Source organism: Schistocerca piceifrons, chromosome 1, assembly GCF_021461385.2.
Source record: "Schistocerca piceifrons isolate TAMUIC-IGC-003096 chromosome 1, iqSchPice1.1, whole genome shotgun sequence".
NCBI classification, from domain to species: domain Eukaryota; kingdom Metazoa; phylum Arthropoda; class Insecta; order Orthoptera; family Acrididae; genus Schistocerca; species Schistocerca piceifrons.
In genome coordinates, this window is record NC_060138.1 from 278550430 (window position 1) to 278576348 (window position 25919).

The 25919-nt window shown below is 39.2% G+C and overlaps 1 protein-coding gene across 3 annotated transcripts in view; it reads left to right on the top strand.

The window, feature by feature from the left end:
* LOC124784441 (ankyrin-1-like) overlaps nt 1–25919 on the top strand; it is a 310421-nt gene that overhangs the window by 97985 nt on the left and 186517 nt on the right. For all 3 annotated transcript variants that reach the window (XM_047254101.1, XM_047254102.1, XM_047254100.1), the window contains 3 exons: nt 8289–8438; nt 22280–22372; nt 24760–24947. In XM_047254101.1, coding sequence (XP_047110057.1) covers nt 8289–8438; nt 22280–22372; nt 24760–24947 — 431 coding nt within the window. The remainder of the gene's footprint in view (nt 1–8288; nt 8439–22279; nt 22373–24759; nt 24948–25919) is intronic.

The following is a 25919-nucleotide window of genomic DNA, read 5'->3' on the forward strand; positions in this document are numbered from 1 at the left end:
CTATGGAGTGTCCCTTATGATGTATATATCTGAGTGGTGGATGTTATGTCGGACATCACTTGTGATGCCACAGCTGGTACATATGTGTAAACATGAAATGTAGGAAGGAGATGGGTGGAAAATTGAGACAGGTACCCACACATAGCATTGTCATAGAGCATTGGCGAAAATTGAAAATTTGTACCAGACAAGGACTTGAACCTGGATTTACTGTCTCTCATGAGTGGCTGCCTTATCCACTTCAGACATGCAGACACAGTCTCTGTCTAGCAAAAATTTTCAACTTTCGCTACTGCATTAGGCCTATACAATACCCTATGCAGCTAATTGTCATGATTTCCCATCCACCTCTTTACTTTCCATTCCTACACTTTATGTTTACCATATTATGTAGCCATCTTGGAAAACTTCATTCTGACAAAATGGCTAAGCCCATTTCATTTTAAAATTGGAGATTGGAAAATGCGGCATTGTAGGTAGGTTATTTGGAGAACCAACTCTCAACACTGACAGAGACCTCCTTTCTTTCTATTAAGCGTCACTATTAATAGCAAAATGCAAGAAATGATGTACTGTCATGGACCACTGTTGTTATTCTCTATTAAAAAAATTGTCAATACACTGCTGGGACCTGCCACATCGGGCATGATGAAATTAGTCCCTTCGAGAAATGACACAGTTTCAAGAGGAATTGGTGAGGCAGTTTGTGATATGAATGAAAAACTTTTTACTGTTTTGAAGAACACAGAATTTGTTGTGCAAGTTGACGATCAACAGCTATAGGAGCACTGATGCTAGCTTACATTTGATTTGTGATAAAGAATGGCTAAGTAATGAAGGAACTATTGTTTGCCACAAATTTGACTACCATCAAGAAAAACTATTTTAAATACAAGAAAGAGGATTATTTTTTTCCAAAGAAAGGAACATTTTGTTAGCAAATATATGTGCAACCAGTGGAGCTGCATTCAAGGTTGGTTGATATCGTGGATTTGTAGGGTATTTAATGTCATATACTTGATGTTATGGAAATACATTGTAACCAGTGGGCAGCAACTTGTGGCCAAAAATTCAAGTAAGAGATTAAGTGAATCCTTGTGATACCTCATTATTGCTGTTAAAAAAAGTTATGTCAAGAAAATGACAGAGAATTCAAATGTCTTATACTACTCAAGGAGAGGAATTGGCTATCAAGAGGAAAGTGTTTGTGTTGTTTACATTAACTTTTAAATACAACAGTTGATTTTTCTCATTTGATTGACCCAAGCATTGGTAATGCAGTGAAAGGATGACACCTATCTTGCAGATGTATTTGACATATTCAGCAAGGTCAACACTGAGCTGTGCAAAGAAACAAAAGATAAAGGCTAAAGGTATATCTTAATCCAGTTTTGAACTAGACAATTGCACCAATGATTTGAGTCAGCACAATCCTAGTCACTTTACAAATTTTCAAGAATTTGCTTGCAAAGATGGAGATAATCTTTTAAATGCAGACTAACACTCCATTTGCTATACTTCATACAGTACAAGCCTAAAAACATATGCAGACTAAATTTCCTGATCTATGTACTGTTGAAGTACCAGTGTGTGTACTTCATCTATTTTGAGAAGATGTAAGAGAATTTCATCAGAGGTGCAAGAGATGGTTGATCTGAAAGATGTCTGTGAATCCAAGCCTTTTTTTCTTAAGAATATAGCACTTATTGTTTCTGGTTGAAAGTAAATAATTCTTGTTTCTCAGTATTCTAATCTGCTAATGTTCGCTTTTTTATGTACCTACATAGTCAAAAGGGCTTCAGCATGATGAAGAAAGCAGGACACAATTTTCAGCTGCAAGAAAGAGGTGACTTAAGACTTCAGTAGGCAAGGATAGAACCAGATATCATGTAATTTAGATCTGTTCATCAAGAGAAAGGTAGTCACTGATGTCATAGAATAATGTGATGATTGTAGCGAATATTATTACTATTGTTATTACTTTTAAAAAAATCATTGCACTTGCATTTCATACTAATTTACTGGCCATTAAAAATTAATGTGTACATTCTTATTGCTCTATGCATCTTATTGCTCTATGCTTTATAATTTTTTGTCAAGTAGTAGACCTAATTAATATTTGCGTTATACATTATTTCCAAGAAATATCTCCCCCATCAAGACTTCATTATTATTATAGCCACAATTTTGCTACTTTTAACTATTCATGTGATTAAAATACCTGTTTGGTAATTTTCACTGTTGATACTAGTCTGTTAAGAATAATTAAATTTTGCAAAAAAGTAAATGTTGTTAAAAGTATGACTTACTTTTAAAAAAGTAAACTGTGAACAATTTCATTGAAATTATTAAAAATATTGTTCGCTCATAAGTAAATTTAATTTATCATACTGATAATATAAAGTCATTAGACGTAAAAAAAATGCCATTTATTTCAGCTGTGATTGTGAAAATGTTATGTTCAGAAATTGAGAGCTGTACGAGAATAACATTCCTCACTTACAATGAAACACATGAACTTTTTTATCTCTCTATTTCATTTTCAGCATATTTACACCAAATAATACTCTTAACTATGGAAATGATGGCCAGACAGTCTGAAGTGTCAGTTTGGATACTCCATGTAGTTAAAGTGTCTCACAATTTTAACTGTGCCATCCTTTTACATATACTTACTCATGAGATTGGGGCTCATAACTGGGAGACATTTAGAAGAAGTACAGCATTCACTCAGTGTATGTATTTACACAAAATGTATTCACAGTTGAGAGTGGAATGACAACAATGAAAATTTGTGCTGGACTGAGATTCGAAACTGGATTTCCCTCAAAAAGGTTATCTGAGCACAACTCATGGCCAGATGCAAACTTCTGTATGTCATCAACCATGTGTCTACAACCTTTACTTGTATATCCAGTATGTGTATTCCCTTACAGGGGAGACATGTTGCTTGAAAGTTGCTTGCCCAGTGTCGTCAGATAAATACAGTATTGCATTGCCTATATTATTCCAAATTATGATGCATTGTTTCTTCAGACGAACAGGCACTGCACTTACTACAGCCATTATGAAATACATGAAATCTATTCACAGTTGCCATTATAGACACCCATAAGCTGTATACTGGAACGATGACAGTGGAAATTTGTGCCAGATTGGGCAAGCGACTATCAAGTAAAATGTCTCCCCTGTATAGAAATATACCTAATGGTTGTGTGAGTACAGGTTTTAGACTCTTGGTTGATGACCTGTGGAAGTTTGGATCTGGCTGTGAATCATACTCAGATAGCCTAATAGTAAGACGACTGCTTGCAATAAGTGGAAAATCAGTGATTCGAGTCCTGGTCCGGCAGAAATTTTCTTTACCATCATTCCATTATACAGATGATGGTTGTCTATATTCACTACTATGAGTACATTTCACGTATTTCATAATGGCTGTAGTTGCCGTAATGCCTGTTCCTGCGAACATGCATGCATGTTCCAAAGGACCATTGCATCATAATTCAGAATAACACAGCACTGCAATATCAAATGAATATATAATTATTTACATTTTGTAACTAAAAATAAAGATGCTGTTACTTACCAAACGAAAGTGTTGGTATGTTGATAGGAGACAATAAAAAACACACAAACACGCACACAAATTTCAAGCTTTTGCAACCCAAGGTTGCTTCGTCAGGAAAGAGGGAGGGAGAGGGAAAGACGAAAGGATGTGGGTTTTAAGGGAGGGGGTAAGGAGTCATTCCAATCCGGGGAGCGGAATGACTTACCTTAAGGGGAAAAAGGGACAGGTATACACTCGCGCGTGCGCACACACATCCATCCGCACATATACAGACACAAGCAATTTTGTAACCTTCATTGGACACTTTCAGAAAATTTTATGCAAAGGGCTTTTCAATTTCCTGTTGGCCCAGTAATTCTTCATTATCTTGTACCTCAAGTATCTTTCTTTATATGCCCTTCAGTATAGTCTTGTGTGTTTGACTTCGTTTCTTGATTTTTTTGTTTTGGGTTTTAAATATTCACTGATATCTTCCTTTATTTCAGTCAGTAAATAAAAAGGAGAACTTTAAATTTCAGTGGGCTTTAAGCAGATATGAAAAATTTGTTAAACCCATGGACATTCAAGTTTGAATGGAAAGGCTTCCTTGTCGTAGAGTTCTTTTACACAGAATAAGAGTCCCCTACAGTGGTTTATCACCTTAGAAAAAATCGTGATGAATGTTCTAGAAGCCTTAATTGAGTCAAAAGTAAAGGAAATTTTGGGAAGAGGGCTTTAAAAATATTACCTATCCTCCTACACAAAATATCATTGATAACACATGTGAAAAACCAAACAAAATTTCAAGTATTTGTGAAGAACTGAAATTTTGTGATTGACCATAAGTCAAACGTAGCTTCCTGATGTATGAAAGCAGTAAGCTATTGTTTGTTTGTTTGTCTTCTTGCCTTTACAGTTAATCAGAAACAAAATTTTTATTCCATGATCAGTGCAGATGCTTGCAGCTGTTGACTGAATAAATTGTTTGGCGGGATTTATATTTCCACCCATATTTATGCTGGTAGGGATACAGTATAGCATATTTGAGCACTAATGTGTCAGTTTCTCACATTTTATTGTTAAAAATCATACCAAATGTGTATTTTGTGGCCGGCCGAAGTGGCTGAGCGGTTCTAGGCGCTACAGTCTGGAGGCGCGCGACCGCTACGGTCGCAGGTTCGAATCCTGCCTCGGGCATGGATGTGTGTGATGTCCTTAGGTTAGTTAGGTTTAAGTAGTTCTAAGTTCTAGGGGACTGATGACCCCCCACCCCTCGGCCTCAACCTTAGTTAGACATTGTCCTTACCCATCTAGCCCCTTCCCTGTTCTCATTCCAGCACTACACAGCCCTCTATTCAACCGATGCACCTAACCTTTTTACTTCTCTCCTTTTCTGCTACCCCAACTTCTTTCCTGCCCTCTGTCTAGCCTCCTGACTGTACCTAGCTGCTCTACACTCTCTCCACCTCATCCCTGCACGCTCTCACTAGCAGCACTTTACGATCCCCCACCGCTACCCAGCTATCCCTCCCCTCCCCTCCCCGCCCCAGCCCCCTCCTCCCCTCACCTGGTTGCCTCTTCCAGCATTCGCTGCTGCCCGCAGTCTGGTTTCAGCTGCCAGAGACTTTGTGTGTGTGTGACAAAGGCCTTGTTGACCTAAGGCTCACTTTCTGGCAGTCTCTGTGGTGTGCCTATCTGTGACTCAGATTCTCTGCTATCGATCCCCACCCCTACCCAACTGTCCCTCCCCCTCTGCAACCCAGCCTCCTCCTCACCTCCACCCGATTGCCTCTCCCATCATGCGTTGCTTCTCACAGTCTGACTTCAGCTGCCATAGACTGTGGTCATGTGTGTGCGAGGTGCTTTGTGTGTGTGTGTGTGAGATTTGTCTATTTTCAACACAGGCTTTGTTGGCCAAAAGTTCACTTTCCAACAGTCTTTTTGTTCTTCCTATCTGCGAATCAGCATTCCCACTATAAGGTGAGTAGCAACTATCCTTTTCGTAAGGTTGAGACTCTTTGATACTCAAAGATGTGCAAAAAACGGGATCCTTGAATGCTCACAACACACAAAAAGATTGAAGGGTAAGTCATTTCATCTGAACTGTTGGAGCAATTTGAGGCATATAGAGAAGTGTGTCAGTCACAGATTGTTACAGGTGACAAAACTACATCACTTTGAGCTGAACTGTAAAAGGCAGTCAGTAGAGTGTCATCAAACACAGTAGAAAAGATGAAATTGAAGACAGTTTCCTCTGCTGCCAAAGTCATAATGACAGTCTTATGGGATAGTGGTGGCATCATTTTTGTGGATATGTTGCGTAGAGAGTCATTCATTAATTCATAGGCTTAGTTGAAGACTTAGGAAAGTCAAGAAGCATTTTCAATGTGTCCGATCTGAAAAGGATCTAAAAGAAATTTTACTCCAACACGACAGTGCATGCCCACAAGTAAGACTCAGAAACCAGTAACATATTGCCAAATTGGGTTGGACATCATAGCCTCATCCATCCTATAGCCCGGACATACGTCCATGGATGTCACATCTCTTTAGTCCACTTAAGTATTCTCTATGCGGAACATATTTTGAAGGTGATGCAGTGAAAATATAACTACAAGCACAGAACAAGAGTATTTACCAAAAGGGAGTATGTGCTGTGAAATGCTGGTGTAAGTCGATATAGAATATGATGGAGAATGTGTAGAAAAATTGCGCTTGTAAAAGACATGTTTGTTGATATTGTCACCAAATTCTAACTCATGAGAATAAATAATGTGATCTGGGGAAAAAAAGTGGGTCATCATTAATTGAACAGTCATCATACTATGCCAAGTTTATACCAAAAGCTGCATAGATATCACACCCTCTCAATCAGTTTCAGCACAGGTGTTCAAATTGTAATGGCTTACCAAGTGTCAGGTGGCTTTTGTTCTTTAAGTCTACTAACTGTGTACATTTAAAGCAGGGCAACATTTAGTCATGGCTACAGAGGTTTTACAATTAGTATTTGAAGCTGTACTGTCACATAGGTTCCTTGATGGGATGTAACAAATGATTCCGTACACCCGCAAAGCACTGACACTAGCACAATGAATTATAATTAAATAGGAAAGGACGCCATTATTTGCCATGTTTTTTTATACTGTACAAAATTCCACCTGGTAACAGATCACAAGTCATAAATTTCGCTCCTTGACCCTCAAGTCAACCTACCAGATAAGACAGTGCAAAAATTACAATCAAATTTGCAATTTTTTAACTATTTCCATTATGAGATGTTCTACCAGTGATGCTTGAAAAAAGCTCTGATCTACTTCCTTGCTTCATATGGTTCCATTGCTGTGTACAGACATAGCCCAGCTGAGATGATAAATAAATAAATAAATAAAAATAAATAAATAAAAACTGTAAACTTTTCAATGTCCTGTGAGTGCCTCAGCAAGCTCATTCCTCACAACCATGCCCGTGCTACCAAATGGGGTTTACATATGGCCATACACCAAGGTGAACTTGATGCTGTCTCTGGTTATTAGGGGTGTGTGAAGAAGTTTAAAGTAGTGGCACGTCGGGTAGCATTGTAGTCAGCTCTGTCCACAGAAAGTGAATGATATTACGCCTCCAGTATGACCTTGTCAGGTCTCAATCAACTACCCAAGACCACCACCGCAACCATTCATGCTTTCCAGCTGACCTGGGTTTGGACTGATGCTTTCCACTATTCGATATACTAACCACCAGAGCTCAACACCTCATTCCTTCTCAAGGAATGGGTATGTATATCCACTCTCACCTTAGAGCCACCAATGCAAGCTGCCATAGGCAATGTGCTGTGAGGTGCCTATGGAGGTGGAGCCAGTGATCCCAGTCATGTAAGTTGCATCCCTGCTGAAAGAACAAATCCCTGAGGTCCCGCATGTGCCGCCAATTGTCACACATCCATTGACAGGAATGACCACCACCCCTGCCTCCTGAGTCACCAGTTCCTCCCCAGGTGCTACCATGTGGTAGGGGGAAGTCATTGGGAGGGAGATATCTAATATCTCACCTGTCCAACAATATGGAGACAATTCAGACAGTGTTAGTGGTGATATTTGTGTAGCTCATAGTTCCACCTTCAAAAGCTGCAAAACTAGGAGTCGCAGCAAACAATCCTGTGAGGATGGTCAGCACCACAGGCAGGTGAGGAATCCATAATCATTAGTTAATTAATAGTTTGGCTGAAATTCAGTATTTGGCCCTTGATTCGAAATTCTGTTGGATTGTGCATTGTTGTGTAAGATGATTCTGCCTTACATTTGTTGGTACTGATTGGGGTTCATGCTAATTGCAGTCATTATGTCCCCTCTACAAAGTTTTATGTAATTGGCTTATTGTTTGTGTTGCTCTTCATTTCCACAAGCTACATGGTTGTCCACAGTGATCTGCAGTACTTAACCGTGTGTGCACAAACTGTCTGTGTGTATGATATAATATGTTTTAGTACAATAAAATTCCCCTAAGTTCTCCATTGAAAGAAAAGCTAGGATATGCAGTTTCCACTGCATCTAGGTTTGGTAAAGCAGTATAGTTTTTAAATCAATTACCAGATTGATTTCAGCATTATTTTGAATTTGAAGGCCAGTATCTACTATCCACAAATGTAGACAATTGTGTGATTTTAATTTGAATGTTTACTATTTTAATACCTGTACATACTTCAGGAAATGTTACTTATTTATTTTCTATTCTGCCCATGCAGAGCGTCGTCAGGACGCACAGCACTGATGATGGCTACTCAAGCAGGCTGTTTAAAAACAACCAGAATCCTTCTAGAGATGGGTGCAGATGCCAACATCGTGAGTGGTGATACGACAGCACTGCATATGGCTGCACATGGTGATGATCCAAGGTGATCTCTCTCTCTCTCTCTCTCTCTCTCTCTCTATAAGCCGGCTGCTGTGGCCGAGCAGTTGTAGGTGCTTCAGTCCAGAACTGCACTGCTGTTACAGTCACAGGTTTCAATCCTGCCTCGGACATGGATGTGTGTGGTGTCTGATGACCTCAGACATTAAGTACCATAGTGCTTAGAGCCATTTGAACCATCTCTAAGTATACGAATGTGTGTGTCTATTTATCTATCCTCCTCTCCCCCCCCCCCCCCCCCCCCAGCCCCCTCCTCCTGTCTCTCTTCCTTTTCTGTATAGGGTAAACTGGAATTGGATCTCTGTGTGAGAGAATAACATGCAAGGTGTGAGGTTAGGTAATACATTTGAACAATAATTTGCATTGTAGGTGAATACTTGTATTCATTTTCAGTTAAATGTTTCCTTTTTACCAAAGAAAATATTTTTATTTTTTATTTTAGGTGCTCAACCTTTGATAGGCATACAAACAAGATTAAAATTGTCATTGAGCTCTCAGTGTCCTTTCTCAGAGCCAACAAAGTGACAAAACACACACACACACACACACACACACACACACACACACACACACACACAAACACACACAGGCATACATTGTCCCAGTGCTGCAGCCTGACTAATGTGAGGGTTTGAATTGGTAGGATAAGTGAAGTGAAATAGTGGGTTGAGGAGAGTAAGAGGGTGAGGTGTAAATTGTAGCAGAGAATGAGGGAGCTTCAGAGAAGATGGTGTACACTTAGGTGTAGGATTTATGGAGTAAGCTAGAGCAAACTGGAAAAGGTGTGGGGGAGGGGGGGGGGGGGGGGGGGGGGGGGGAGATGGAAGTTACCGTCCTGTCCCATCCTAGGCAGGCCCACTTTGTATGAGCATGTTATTTTAATTGCAAGCAACTGCAGCCAAACTTCCACATTTTCAAACAAATAATCCATGTTGGCTGTAGAATACTGTTTATTAAAGTAACGACCAGTTTCACACCACTAAGACGCATCCTCAGGTGATAAAGATTCTATTTAGTAGGTCATCTCAGAGAAGTAACTGCCTTAGAGCCACTCCTCATCATTTGTGCCAAGTTGTAAACAAATAGCATGCTAAAAGCAATAGTCCATTTTTAAAACTAAGGGGGTAGCAGAACCATGCCCCAAGCAGGAAGGTGGTTGAGCAGCAGCAGGCAAGGCACTACAATAGCGGTTATTTAGAACGGAGGGGGTAGAAGAACCATATCACAAGCAGGCAGGCTGTTGAGCGGCATCAGGGAAGACAGTACTGACTGCTTTGCCTGTGGTGTGGTTCTGCTACCCCCTTTGTTTTAAATAAGGACTACTGCTTTTAGTGTGCTGTTTGTTTACAACATGGTACAGGTGATGGGGAGTGGCTCTAAGGCAGTTACCTTCATGATGACCTATTTAAAAAAATCTTATATTCCCTGAGGATGTGTCTTCTAGTGCTGCGAAACCAGTCATGACTTTTAACAGAAAGGATTCTGTAGCCAATGCAGTACATGAGTGCACAGTTTATCTTTTGGCATAAGTGTGTCAGCTCAGTTTATTTTCGGAGGCCTGAAGTTTACACAGATATCAACTAGTGTCCTGCATTTTTAACTTACTTTTCAAGATATAATACTTTTAGGTTATAGAGAATTTTTGTATCTACAACTGTTCAGCTTACTTATATTTACTCTTATTTCTCTGGTATACTATGTTTTAGTACTTTCAAACATTTAAAGTGACTTTAATTTTGTCGTTTTACAGAATGCATTAAATATTTTCTTGTTATTTTGTACTTCCTTCTCTTCTTCCCATTCCTCTCTCAATCAACACACCTTACATTATCTATTGATGGTAATTCTACTTTCTAGATTCAAACTATAACAGGTGTATTACTGTGTAACATATCAATCCGGCAGAGTGATATATTACCCTGTGTCTACATGGCTGATGAATCATGGTCATGATAGTTGAAACCATATAATAATCAAACAGTTAAGAATGGAAAGCTCTTTGTAGGTTTTATTGTCATCTGTTTTGCTTGTAACATTTATACAGATGGACGCCATGAATCTTCAAAGTGGGACCGCAATTACAGTGTTTGTGTGGTGTACCACAAAGTAAGGACTGCACTGTGATGATGTCCAGCAGAACAGAAGGTTTATAGAGATCTGTCAAAAATATCATTAGTCTGATGCATGATCCCAAACTCTACATGTGAGTGATGTTCCCTATTACAAAATGTTTTAATACAGGACTGTGCATTGGGACACAATATAAGCAGTTGTTAAAAGTAGTAATATTTCAAGCAGTTGTTAAAAGTAATAATCTTTTGTATTCCTTCGGTAAACAGTTGAAAATTGATGAATTGTATTAGATTTCAGCATCAGAACAACTGCAGTGGTAACAAAGTCCATTCAACCTGCTGTGGCATCACTTAAGAAAAAAGTGCAAGTGTAAGTGCAGCAGCTCTGAATATGAAGATAACAATAAATTTTTTCTGAGTGCACATATATTGAAAGGGGAATATTGCATTCTGGCAACCGTGGCGACAGGACCTGAATTAATTATGTGTCAGAAATAGATAAAAATTAAGGAAAAGGAAACTGGTGAAGTGAGGCATAAGAGAAATTGCAATTTAATTAAAGATTTATCAATGATTATCATTGTTGTCATGAGCAATGATGTCACAGCAGGAAGTTACACTGAATTAAAGTTGTAGTTACATCTGAAGAGATTAAGAGAGGTGAGAAGAAATACTTTTTTGATGAATTATTACCAAGTTAACCAACAACATTTGCAACTCTGAAGAATTTATGAAGTCTGTGACTTGGAAGATTGGTGGTTGAGATTATAAAGGGCCAGGACTATTTCATTTGGTCCAAACTATGGCACAGCTATGATGCTGCGGGCCATAGGCCACACAAGCAGCTTCGTTGATCTGTGTTGAAGTCAAACTGAATTTTATTTATTTATTTTTTATCTGTAGTGTGTTTTATGGGGTAATTTAAATGTATTTTATTTAAAAAAAGTTTGTTTCAATGGAGTTCCTGACCATCTGTGACAGTTGTTACTATGAGAATAACACAGTGGAGACTTGTTTAACCAGACCTCAGTTATTGGATTTGCAATCATCCGTATTGTCAACAGTGAGCAGATATCTTTGTAGTCTAGTCTGTGCATGCATGAATATATTCTGCTGGCACTACTTGGCGTGCACCCCATGTGATCTCTGCCCCACTCGTTTCATTATTGTTTGAATTAGATAGCTGCTAATAACTATAACACTGTGTCATTTCCCATCTGCACTTAAAAAGTCAGAGCACAAGAAAGTGGTGTTATCACAAAAATAGAATACTGAAAAATGATGATCAACTGGCCAACCAATATCCTTTTCTCTGTGAAGGCGTTACAGGTTAAAGAAGAAGATGGTGATGAATCATTTGTGGTAAGTAATGGATGGTTTTAAAGAATTCAATCTTGTAATGGAATTCACAAATTGGAAATACAAGGTGAAAAAAATATTGGCTGATGTAGATGCATCAAATTTTTGTAAAGATGACTAAAATTCTGTGCTGGACCATAACGCGGACCCAGGATCTCCTACTAACTAGGCAGTTGCATTAACCACTGTGCCACCCAGACACAGTTTTTATCGCATGTGCAAGGACTATCTCAGTATGCTGCATGGCTGACTCACATTCCCACCAAGCATCATGTATCTGCAATCTCTGTCCGGTCCTCCATTCTAACTAATTTTAGATTCCTGCTGAGGATTGTGGATTCATTGTGCATCAAGGTACTGATTGGGTTATAGACACCACACATTCATATGATTAATTTGCCTCTATGGGCAGTGAATCCACAGTCATCAGTACAGATGCTAATTTCATTGGGTGTCAAGTGGGATTCTAAAATTAGCAAGCATGGAGGATATGGATGGGGTCTATGGATAGGTGACATTCAGTGGTAATGTGAGTTGGCTGGGAATGTGCTGCGATAGCCCACACATTTGTGATTAACACTGTGTTCGTATGGCACAGTAGTGAATGTAACTGCCTAGTAACCAGGAGATCCCAGGTTCAAGTCCTGGTCTGGCACGCATTTTTACACATTGCCACTGGCTCTACATAATGTACCAATGCAACTGATATCAATATTTCCTTCCCTTTCCTCCCTCTCGCCGCTGTCCCCCCCCCCCCCCCCCCCACTCCCATCCCCCAAATTCCAACTTCAGTTTACATAAAACTGATGAAACTGGATTAAACTGGAAATCATTACCATCAAAATCTTTGACATCTACAGGATATAAAACTAGTATAGAGCGAATAACAATATTAGTTTGCGCAGGTGCTACCAGGACCCATAAAATTCCTTTTCTGCTCATTGGAAAATCCAAAAACACTAGATGCTTAAAAAAATATCAGCGTTCCCTAATTTCATAAAAAACAAAAAAGTGCGTGGATGAATGCTGAAACATTCATTAATCAGTATGAGGTAAAAAAGTTTCAAAACAAAATTGTTAAACAAGGAAATCTCTTATTTCTGCTGGATAATGCCCCAACCCAACCTTCAGAAGAACTGTTGAAGAGAGAAAATGGAAGTTTTAAAGTAAAAGTTTTGCCTCCTAATGTGACATTCCTATTACAACCATTGGATCAGTGTGTTACTGAAACATTAAAAAAGCTTTATAGATAACAACTTTTATGTAGATTCTTATCATTGGTAAAAATAACAGAAATTGTTTTGTCATTTTTCAGGTAAATGAATTTCAAGGTGTGTTGTTATACAGTTGTAGATGTATGGGATTTGGTTTAAAGGAAGGCCTTGAACAAAGCTTGGAACAGAATACTACAGTGGGAGCATGAAAATTCAATAACTGATATGGATGATTCTTTTTTGGAGGACAAACGTACAAATGTATCAGGAATGTGAGCTGATGATATGAAAGAACAGCTTGCTTGTGACAGTACTGACCAAAATTCAGATCATGTCAGATGACAAATCTGTTGGAAACACGTTGCAGGCAAATGAACAGCAGGAAGTGAAAGACAATGAAACAGAAGAAAATAAAGACACAGGAAATGATGCAGGATCATCTCATGCGGAATCATTTCAAGTCCTGGAAACAGCTTTCAAATAGTTCAAAAAACAAACAGGTTTGATACTGTGAATTTATACAGTTAAAATGAACTCATGATGTAGCAGAAATGAAGAGAGAGATTTTTTTTACAAAGGGAAAATACCAAATATATTGATGGAGAAAAGGAGGAATTGTATGACATAAACGAAAGTTTGGTAAGCATGTTTCTACATCTGAGAAATGATGTCTCTTCAGATTGCACAACAGTCACATTCAAGTGGTGCTAGTGGCACAACTATGAGGATACGAATCAGATTTTCTTTGAATACACACTGTAATGGTTGCGAGAGCTAGTTATCTTTGAGATGGAATGTGGTGAACTGATGTTGGCTGATAATGGTGCCATTATCAGTGCCTCACTAAGTTTGAGCGAGATCATGTAACAGCTGGATGTTCCATCACTGTGCATGATTGTTGGCAGTTGTGGTCACGGGAATGTATGGTTCCAAGAAGACCAGGCTCTGGAAAGCCACATGGCACTGTGGTGAAGGAAGTCCAACTTATGTCTCTGGCACGTCTGCAGGATCAATCTGAGCAGCAGTTGGCGCCACATTGACAACAGGAACTGTTACAAATTGGACAGCTCCAATCCAGACACATTAAACTGTTGTGGACTTGGGGTTACAGCATTTGTAGAATGCAGGTTTAGCCTATCTGTCCTGCATTGGCTACAGTTCCATGAACAAAAACTAAATAATGTTCTCGGAACTAAAGTTGGAAGAAAGCTGATTTTCTGTCTTGATGTGGTATTCAGACAACAGTTCCAAACTAACAGTGCTTAGTTGAATATCTAGGCAGGTGGCTTCTCTCCATACATGATAATTCTATGCACTGTTGTGTTTCTACTGAAGACTAACCACTGCCTGTTGGCCACTGTTTCTGTCAGACTCAAAGATTCGAAGACATGACTAATGTTGTCCAGAACTCCCTAGCAAGACTCGGAGTTACTGACAACTTGCAACTTACAACTTCTGCTCATGCATGGTTACTCAGACACTCATCTCTCTTCCCAGTGATGGTGCCACTACAGTGAGTGTGATTCTCACGGGCAGCGTGATTGGTTTGCATGCAGCGATGTTCCTGCTGCTGACGGACACCTATTGTATCTCTAGTACCAACTGTTGCAATCTCTTCTTGTGTGGTATCTCAGCACACTCACAAACCACTGCCATTAGCAACTTCATTGGGGTCAAGTGAGAAGTAATTGGAGGGCAGGGTGGAGGTCTGTTGTATTTTCTGATGAAAGCTGATTCTGCCGCAGTGCCAGTGATGTCCATGGGTTGGTTAGGAGGGGACCAGTTGAGGGCCTGCAACTACCCTTTCTGCATGCTAGACACATGGGACCTACACCTGGAGTTGTGGTTTGGGGTACAATTTTGTATGAAAGCAGGAACACTGTCATGGTTATCCCACGATCTCCGACTGCAAAGTTGTATGTCAATCTGGTGATTAGACCTGTTGTGCTGCCATTGATGAACAGCATTTCAGGGGGTGTTTTCCAATGGGATGACACCCACCTTATACCGCTGTTGTAACCCAACATATTCTACAGGGTGTCAACATATTGCCTTGGCCTGCTTAATCACCAGATCTGTCTCTATTTCAAGCACAGATGCGACATCATCAGATGACTATTCCAGCATCATTCACAAACAGCATTAACCATCCCTGTATTGAGTGACCAATTGCAACAGACATGGCACTCCATCTCGCAAACTGTCGTCTGGCACCTATACAATACAATGCATGTACATATGCATGCTTGCATTCAATGTTCTGGCAATTACACTGGTTATTAATGTACCAGCATTACACATTTGCAATGGCTTATCTCGCTCTTAAATTAACCTGTGAACTTGTAATGTTAATCACCAGTATATGTTGCCTAGACAAATGTATTCCCAAAATATCATCGCTTTGCAGTAAGTCTTTTTTGTGTTGTGATTTTTTTTTCAGTGTGTTTTAAACTAAACTAAACTACTTTGACTGCCCTATGTGACTTTTGTTCAGTATTTTGTAACTAAGGTTTCAGTATTTTAGTGCCTTCTGGAAAATATGTACACACTTACGAAAAATGTCTCTAATCTGTTCATAAACATTGATTTTTGGTGATTTTAATTAGTTTAATTTGTTTTTGTTGTTTCAAATAAACACCTAACATTGTGTAGTAATCCTAGAAAACTAACCATTTGACAATGGCCAAAAAGATAACTATACTTTGGCAATGTAAATAATATTTCTATAGGTAATTGCAGAAAAATTGCTTTTCTTGATACATACAGTTATCCAGGTTTTTTATTATCTGAATTACTTACAATGATTAGTCTGGTTAATGGAGTCTCCACTGTAATTTTAAACTCTGTCAGTGCTGATGAGAGTCATGGAGGAACACTTAATAAATTTGTTTAAAAGTTTTAGCAAACAGTTAAAAGCAAACTTAAGTACAGGGCCCAAGAAAGTGAGTTAAAGGTGGAATTAAGTGCAATTTTAGGTGCTCAAAGTGTTTAGGTTGAGTGAGCCAGTGTTGAGACAAATGCAAAGTTAAGGGTAACAGATGCCAAGTCAGAGCAACACAGAATTGACCCACATCAAGAGAAGTAGAAATAAATGAAATCAAGAGAAGTAGAAATAAATGACAACATTTTCAAATTCAGTTCGCAGTTTCTAGTTTAACATTGAAGTTACATTCTGAAGTATATGAACAGCATGTAAGATTTTCTGGATGATTGTATGATTTTCTGTAGTGTGCTAACTATAATTGGTGTGGGTTTAGAACAGAGGAATTTTGTACTGTTTTGAATCTGTTAAATGATACAGTTGGGTATATACATTTTTAAAGGAAGACTAGTGTAATTTAGTATAAGTAGAAAAGTTCATTACCTACCCTAACTTACTGGAAGAATTTAAGATCAAGCTCAAGTTGTAATTGATGAATTAGTCCTCTTTGTAATTTAATCCATATGTACAGCTGCATTGAAGAAATGTACAGATATCTTTTTCGCCACCAACCATACCGATAAGACTCAACCAAAGACCAATGAACACTGCCTGACTCAGTTCACTCCTCCATCCAATCAGGATCCACCTCCACTGCCCCCAAATCACTCCTTGTTAAGTTTCCTGAATATCTTAATCTCAGACTTTGCCTCATGATTATTCCCCAAATGCCTCAACATGCAAACCAATCTTACATCCACAGAAATATCTGCAATCCACCACCTAAAAACAGATCCTGACATTATAATCATACATGCTGACAAAGGCTCCATCACTGTTGTTTTAGATCACAAGGATTACCTGACAGAAGGACTCTGCCAACTGTCAGATTCCTCCACCTACAAAAAGTACCACAGTGACCCCATTCCAGGAATCCAGCAGGATCTCCAGTCTCTACTCAAATCCTTAGCCCATCTCAGGACTTCTCCCCAGAGTCCATCTCTCTCCTCACTCCTCCCATTCCCCACACTCATACATTCAATATGCTTCCTGAAGTCCATAAACCCAATCACCCTTGACGCCTCATTGTGGCCTGTTACTGTGCCCCCACTGAGAGCATCTCTGCTCTCATAGACCAATCCATTCAACCAGTTACCTACAACCTACCCTCCTACATAAAAGATACCAACCATTTCCTCCACCGACTCCCCATAGTTCCTGTCCTTTTACCACATGATGCCCTACTCATCACTATTGATGCCACTTCCCTTTACACTAACATCCCTAATACCCATCGCCTTACCGCTATTGAACACTACCTTTCCCATGCCCAATGGATTCCAAACCTACTGCCACCTTCGTAGTCACCATGACCAACTACATCTTCATCCACAATTACTTCTCCTTTAAAGGCATTACCTACAAACAGATCCAGGGTGCAGTTATGGTCACCCATATGGCACAATGTTGTGCCTACCTATTCATGGGCCAGCTAGAGGAATCCTTGCTAAACACCCGGAATCCCAAAACCTTCACCTGGTTCAGATTCATGGATGACATCTTTGTGATCTGGATTGAGGGTGAGGACACCCTATCCACATTCCTCCAGAACCTCGATTCCTTCTCCCCCATTCACTTCACCTGATCCTATTCTACCAATCAAGCTGCCTTTCCTGACATTACTTCCACCTCAAAGATGGCTATACCAGTACATCTGTCCATATCAAACCGACCAACCACCAGCAACACCAGAAAAGTCCTCTCGAAATATACCGAGAGTCTCACTGAGGCCTTTACAAATCATAATTACTCTCCCAACTTTGTGCAAAAAGAGCTCTCCCATTCCTTATCTTTCCAGTCACCTAAAACCTCTGAAAGCCCTGCCGTCTGGCCACAAAAGAGCTTTCCCGTCGTGGCACAGTACCACCCAGGACCAGAGCAACTGAATTACATTCCCTGCCAGGGTTTCAACTATCTCTCGTTGTGCCCTGAAATGAGAAATGTCCTTCCTCGTCTGTCCCTACACGGCCCCTGATCCCAACCTCGTGTCTCATGGCTCTTATCCTGTATAGACATAGATGCAATACCTGCCCCATACATCCTCCCACCACCATGTTCTCCAGTCTTGTCACAAACATCCCCTATCCCATCCAAGGCAGGTTTACTTGTGAAACCAATCATATGATCCACAAGCTAAGCTGGAACCACTCTGCTGTGTTCTACATGGGCATGACAACCAACAAGTTGTTTGGTCACATCAATGACCACCAATAAATTGTGGCCAAAAAGCAACTGGCCCACAGCGTCCCTCATTTCAATGACTGCTTCACAGCCTGTGACATCTGAATCCTCTCCACCAACACCAACCTTCTCAAACTGCGCAGGTGGGAATTCTCCCTGCAGTATGTTGTATGTTCCCGTAACCCTCTTGGTCCCAACCTTCGTTAGTCATTGTCCTTACTGATCTACCCCTTCCATGTTCCCGTTCCAGCTCTACATAGCCCTCTATTCCACCAATGCACCCTGTCTTTTTACTTCCCTGATTTTCCGCAACCCCTACCTCTCTCCCCCGTCCTCTGTCTAACCTCCCAACTGCACCTAGTTGCCCCACTCTCCACCTCATCCCTGCATGCTCCCAGCAGCACTTTACCGATCCCAACCCGACCCAGCTATCCCTCCCCCTCCCCACCCCAGCCTCCTCCTTATCCCCACCCAGTTGCCTCTCCCATAATTCCCTGCTGCTGTTGTCTAATTTCATTATATTGTTACATTCAATCCTGTATTTTCCATTGTTTGATTTTATTTTATGGTGAAGATATTTTATGGTAAAAATATGAAAGGGGAACACTGCAGCATCTATTTGATCTGTAACTTGTAATAAGATTCCTGCATATAAGTTCATGAAGAAAATATTTAATCTGTTAACGAGGTTTGCTTCATGAATATGTAGTTCACATTCTGCAGCCATTTCAGTATAAATATGTTCAGAATAAGCGGTGACAATTTAAAATTTGTGCCAGACCAGGACTCAGTCTTAGATTACTTGCTTTTTGTGGCTATCGGAGCGCACCTCCAGGCCTGACTGAAAATTTCATTGCCACTGATGTATATTCCTGTAATTTCTAAAATATTATTATCATCAGTTTTGTCACTAGACATTTGGAAATAATACCACTGTGCAAATGGAATCTGTCGAAGATCATGGTGTAATACATAACAAGGGCTGTATACAAAATGATACATTTGTAACTAGCATTCCAAATAACTTCAGTATTATGAATATGAGTCTCACTACACCAAAGTGTAGTGTTGGCCTTTGATCACTCCTGTTTCCATTTCCCCATGCACCTCTCTGGTACCTGACATCATCATTAAATCTTTCCGTGTTATACCTACAAGTTTCATTTTGAATTCTATCTCTGTTTTCTCTCCAGTTACCATTCTGTTTTCCTTACCTGCTTGAATCATGGTTGTTATTACCCCAACTCACATTATTTCTTCTCTCTCCATTATTCCACTGATTATTCCCTGAATTATTACCCCAGAGTTTGGCTTGTAGCACTTTGCTTGGTCCATCCTCTCAATAACATCCAAGAAATTTTCTGTAGATTCTGTTGGATAATTCGCCAGTTCCCACTGTACATTTTTGGGTAACCTTCTCCGTAGGGTAGAAATCTCAGTCAAAATTTCCAATGGCCTATCCAAATGCACCAACTTTCGTAATTCCTCCTGACAAAATTCTCTCATAGTTTGGCCTACCCTCTCTGTAAACTGGCCCATTCAAAAAATCATTCTGTAATCTGCATTGTTTTGCTTGGCTGCAATGCGTATTTAGAAACATCTGTTCAAATATACCGTATGATTTAAATTTTTCACTACACTGATTTGCCCATGTCTGAGCAGAACCCTCCAACAATCTTTTTACCAGTTTAATTTTTCTGTTGTCAGTGATACCACCAATAAAATAATCCTTGCATGCTGCCAGAAAACCTACAGGATGGTACTTGCTTTCACCTGAAAAAGTCTTACCACTGGGTACTTGTAGCATAGGCCACCACATACTTCCATTAGCCCCACATAATTCTACATTACTTAATCTACTGTTAACTTTGTCATTTTCTGCATTACTCCTTACAGTAACAGCATCCACATTTTTAATTTCCTTTCTTAGATTGCCAGCTGTCTCTGCCAGTTGACCTAATAATAAAGCTCTGGTTTTATCACAGCTAGCCACAATCTTCCGATCCACACCAATCCGAGCTAGCCTTGTCTCATCCTTGTGTCACACAACTGCTTGCCTGAATAATTTCTACCCCTTAATTTAACAGCAACTGCATCGATATTAGCATTCAAATTTCCTTCTACCTCCTCCAATTTTTCTGATAAATCCCCCAATTGATCATTTCATTCTCTGATTTTTGCCTGCTACTGCATTAGCTTCTGCTTCTTCCCCTTGTCCGTGTGGGTTCTGAAGCTCACTCCCTCTCCCTGCAAACTCAATATCACTAGCTGACTTCTGAATCATCATCTTGCTAAATTCGGACTCCATAACTAAACTGGCTGTGAGATAGAGAACCGAGAAAGTAATGTGCCTGCTGCCAACACTTACCTTTGTTGAGACTGCTGCTGCATGACAACTACTGCCCGATTCTGTAGGCTGCCATGCGGTGAGGTGTGGTGTGGCGTGGAATGGCTTTCAAGTTAGTGGCAGAAGTGTCCCCCAGCTCTGGAGTGCGGCGGAAAAGTCGGTGCATTGATGTTTGGCAGCCAGCGGCGCTTCAACTCCCGCTTTGATGGTCAACGTTGGACTCAGTGTACTGCTTGGCGATTAGCAACACATTTCTCCCAGTCTTCTTCACTTTCAAACACAATCCTGCACTGCCTATGAGCCTATTCAGTTAAGACAATCCCGGACAAGAAACCCCATACTTCGATGGTACTGGGCATTGGAGTTTGAATAGTTTGGCTTGAGCCCCCACATGCTATGGCACAAAAAAATATATATTTATTACACTCAGCTTAATTGAGTGCCCCAGAGATGTGACTGGTCTCGATGTTTGGCTATGTTTTTCATCTTATGCTGCCAGCTCACACCTGTTGTAAACTAAATTTTTAAGCTGAAGTAAAATATAATAAAACAATGCAGGCAGGTATTGCGGTGAAATTTAAAATATTGAGTCACTCATGTTGATATATAATTTGAACACACAGTTTGTTTTCCTTCAGTATATTCACTAAACACTTAAAAATCAGTCTGAGGGGCTCTTACAATAAGGGGGCCCATTAATAACTGATGCCTCAACACTTCACTATATAATTCATATGTTGTAATCACTGCACTCAACAGCCTGTTCACAGTTCACAAAATGAACTCTTGTCTGCTGTCCTAAACCACTATATTGCGCTCAACTTGATTGTTATTGAATGTTACTATGTGCATACTTGTCTCAAATGTGGCTACCAACCTACTACTACCACCAAACGGGCAGCACGTCTGGCTCTTAGCCTCGCTCAAACTCAACTGTCCACAAAGATGGCCACCCTGTGCACCCTCGAAATAGCTGTCTAACTCAAATCAATGTTTGACAAAATTATGAATATTCTAAAACTAAACACAAAAACGCATATGATACATTCAAAAATATGGAAAATTTCTGGGCAATAACAATTTAAGGTCCAATTTTATGTATCTGCCCCCTCCCCCCCCCCCCCCCCCCCCCCTTCCACAAATTTTTTAGATGACAATAACTTTTAAACTGTTATATATTTTTGTGGTGCATCTAGATAATTTAGCTTTACATATTTTTCTGTTCATGATTGCCAACTCACAACTCCGTGTCACTATTAGTTTTGTTTTTATCAACTTTTCTCTGGCATATAAATTTCTCCAAGCACATCAAACACGACCCTATGCACCCCTGCCTAGTGTCGACTCAGGGTTTTCCAAGGCTGCATAATGCTAGCCAATCGCCACGGCCCCTTAGCAACCGCCAGCCACGTGCTCTGCAGAGGGAAACTGCCGTTCTAAACTCACCCCACAGCTTTTATGCTCACAACCATTAGTTGATTGGCTCTTTCATTGTATTTTTATCTTTTTAGGTATTTTCTGTGTATATTTAAAATTATTTATGATGTGAAAATTTTTCTGAATATCTTTTTTGTTCATTTATAAACTTGTTTTATGCAGCTGGATGAATGAGAGACATTAGAAATAACTCCATAATCAGCACTTGTTTACATTTATTAATGCTTTCTTTTGCAGACTTGTTGAATGCCTTATACCTGTGACAGATTTGAAAATAGTGGCAGCATGCTCAAGTATTAGTCCGATAATGTTGGCAGTTGATAGCATGCAGTAAGTTTTTATCAAATTTGTGAGTCTACATTGATATAACTAGCCTTTATTTTACATTGTTAAATATTTGTATTTTAGCACTAAGGAATAAGATTACTTGCTGTCTGAGCAACTTAAATGCCAGATCAAATACTACTCACAGTGGAATCAGCAGAACAGTCACATGATAAGCTCTATATCAGGAGTAGTGATATGAATAAGTCATTTAAGCTTCAAATGGCAACTGTAAGTGCAGTTGGACTGTAGCCTGTAAGCTTACTTTAGTCCAAATACCAGTGGTTGTCTTAAGGTTTTAATTATCACATTGAAACAATGAAGCTGTGGCCATGAAACATTGGCAGTTTTTGTTGCTCTTTATATTCACCCTGCAGTATGACACAGGTTTCCCAAGGATAGATCACCTGGAGGAGACCTGTGTTGGTGAAATCTACATTTTGACTATTCAGGAATGTTCAAACTCAAAACTCACCTTATCATAATTCTGTAAGTGCAACGTTTCTTCATCTCTGGTGATTTTGTTCTTCATGAGCATAATCTGTTAGCATCACACCTCGGCACTCCCGAAAGGTCACTGAGCATCACCTTGCATAATGAATGTTGGGTCTTCAGTTTTTCGATCGGAATGAACTTAAATGTTACAATTGCTTTTTTAGATTCTTTATCGTAGAGTTGTAGTGATTCACCCGGTACCCATACAATGTGATTAGATGGCTAAGGAAGTAATGTGGATTGACCAGAGACTACTGCAACATTACCACTGCTATTTTAGTTCAGCGAGCTTTTTGTCTGGATCTGAAGAGTTGCTGACCTAATGACAGTGACTTGTGTGATGTTCAAAATGTCCTTTAAAATGTTGAAAAGTGATCTGTGACTTTTTACATTGGTATATGTTTTTCATTCTCAGATGAGTACTTATAATAGTGAAAAATACTATAATGTGGCAATATGAGTTATATATTATTATACACTATCATGCATATAAGTGTATTGTTTATTCCCTAATACATCTCAAACAGTAATGTTACATTAAGACATATGTTGATGAGTTGTCTGGTTTTAGATACTGTCCAGTATAATGAAACTGATGAAGAAACTGATTTTTGTCATAATAACAGTATTTCTGATGACATAAAAGGTCCGCAGAACCCTTTTTACTGTGGGATTAAACACAATTTCACTGTAACTGCTGAAATTGTGCTGGAGATTCAGTTTGATTTTGAAGAATAGTCTGCTGTCAATTTTTGTTAAAAGAGGCCATTTCAAATACTTAACGCTCCTAAAGCTGCAACAAAGCAGCCATTTCACATTGTGTACAGTCTTGCATTGAGATTCATTTTTATGTTTCTTTTTGTTTGTTTCTTATAAAAAGAACATTGAATACATACATATGCCACTATGGTAGTAATTTTACTTTAAATCATTGACAGGTATAGAATGTTGTTCTCACTTGAGTCGACTATGACAGCAGTTATATATGTTAATGACAGATACACATTTGTATATACTCACACAGTGTGACATTTAACATAAGCAGATTTTAGGTATGTCCTGTCAGCTTTGTCAGTGGGATGTAAATACATTGTTTCAGCTTTTATGTTAATATGAGAACTACATCATTTGTGATGTTGGTCTGGTGTATAAACGAGTCTTTTGAATGTTTCACTTGAATTATGTTACATTCAAATATTAGAGATGCAGGAAATGGTTTCAAAATCAACGCATATGTTCAAAATTGGGCATTTAAAGATTTATGCAACTGTGACAGAAAATTAAATAAGTAATACATAGAGTTGCTGATCCATTACACCAACAAAATGTTGAAATTGCACATCTAAAGAATGATTGCCAGCTCACCACCCAAACCAAAATCTCAGTTCGTTGCACACTTTGTGACTTTTGTCTAAGATGCACAGTGACAAAATATCAGTTGTGTAGCATTTTTTAATCTTTTGTGAGTGATATTTCATGCAAACACACAGAAATAAATTTTTTATGTGTGTAATTTTCTTCACAAATTTGTTATCATTGCTGACTGTCTGAGACACTAGTATCATTTGTCATTGGGAAATTAATTGGGCAGATTATGTAACAGAAAGAGAAAAGTGACCACTATCAAAACTAGACTGAATAATACTTTGATACCGTATTTCAGTCATCCATTGTGAATTTTCTAGAAATTTGTCAGCCAGTAGGTTTTGACCTGTAGAAGATTGTGTTCTACATGATGGAATTAATATTAGGCTAACAGTTGAACATGATAATTACGAAATCCAGGAGTCAATTAATTGGCCCACCGCCATCAGTTGTTTTTGTTTTTTATGTATAACATTTGAGTATTGAGTACAATGCAGTTCTTGAACAGGAATGGACATTGTCATGTGTTGCAGAGTGAAATCGATTGCACTACTGTTGGAATGGATGAAAGACAATCCATATATGCTAAAGAAGTTCATTGAATGCGAAAGTGAGACGCTAGGACTAGAGTACAGAGCGACGGGTGCTGTCTCATACCTACTCTACCACAAGTCTGAGCTAATGGAAGCATTTCCTGTGCTGAGCCTGCTTCTTAAATATGGTGAGCTAAAGTCTTGTCATTCTGTGAAGGGTCTACAATAAAATTAGTATTTTGTGAAAGGTCAATTCTTTAAAATCCATGTGCATTGACATTGTGTAATTCACAGTACAGAGACTGGTTTGATGCAGCTCTCCATGTTACTCTATCCTCTTCAAGCTTCTTCATCTCCAAGTAACTGCTACAACCTACATCCTTCTGAATCTACTTAGTGTATTCTTCTCTTGGTCTCCCTCTATGATTTTTACCCTCCATGCTGCCCTTCAGTACTAAATTTGTGATCTCTTGATGCCTCAGAACACGTCCTACCAACTGATCCCTTCTTCTAGTCAAGTTGTGCCATACTTTCCTCTTCTTCTCAATTCTATTCAGTACTTCCTCATTAGTTACATGATCTACCCACCTCATCTTCAGCATTCTTCTGTAGCACCACCTTTTGAATGCTTCTGTTCTCTTCTTGTCTAAACTATTTCTCGTCCATGTTTCACTTCCATACATGGCTACAATCCATACAAATACTTTCAGAAAAGACTTCCTGACACTTAAATCTATACTCAATGTTAACAAATTTTTCTTCTTCAGAAAAGCTTTCCTTGTCATTGCCAGTCTACATTTTATATCCTCTCTACTTTGACCATCATCAGTTATTTTGCTCCCCAAACAGCAAAACTCATCTGCTACTTTCAGAGTCTCAATGCCTAACCTAATTCCCTCAGAGTCATCTGATTTAATTTGACTACATTCTATTATCCTCATTTTGCTGTTGTTGATGCTCACCTTATATCCTCCTTTCAAGAGACAATCCATTCTGTTCAACTGCTCATTCAGGTCCTTTGTTGTCTCTGACAGAATTACAATGTCATCGGCAAACCACAAAGTTTTTTATTCATCTCCATGGATTTTAATTCCTACTCCGAACTTTTCTTTTGTTTCCTTTACTGCTTGCTCAATATACAGATTGAATGACATCAGGGA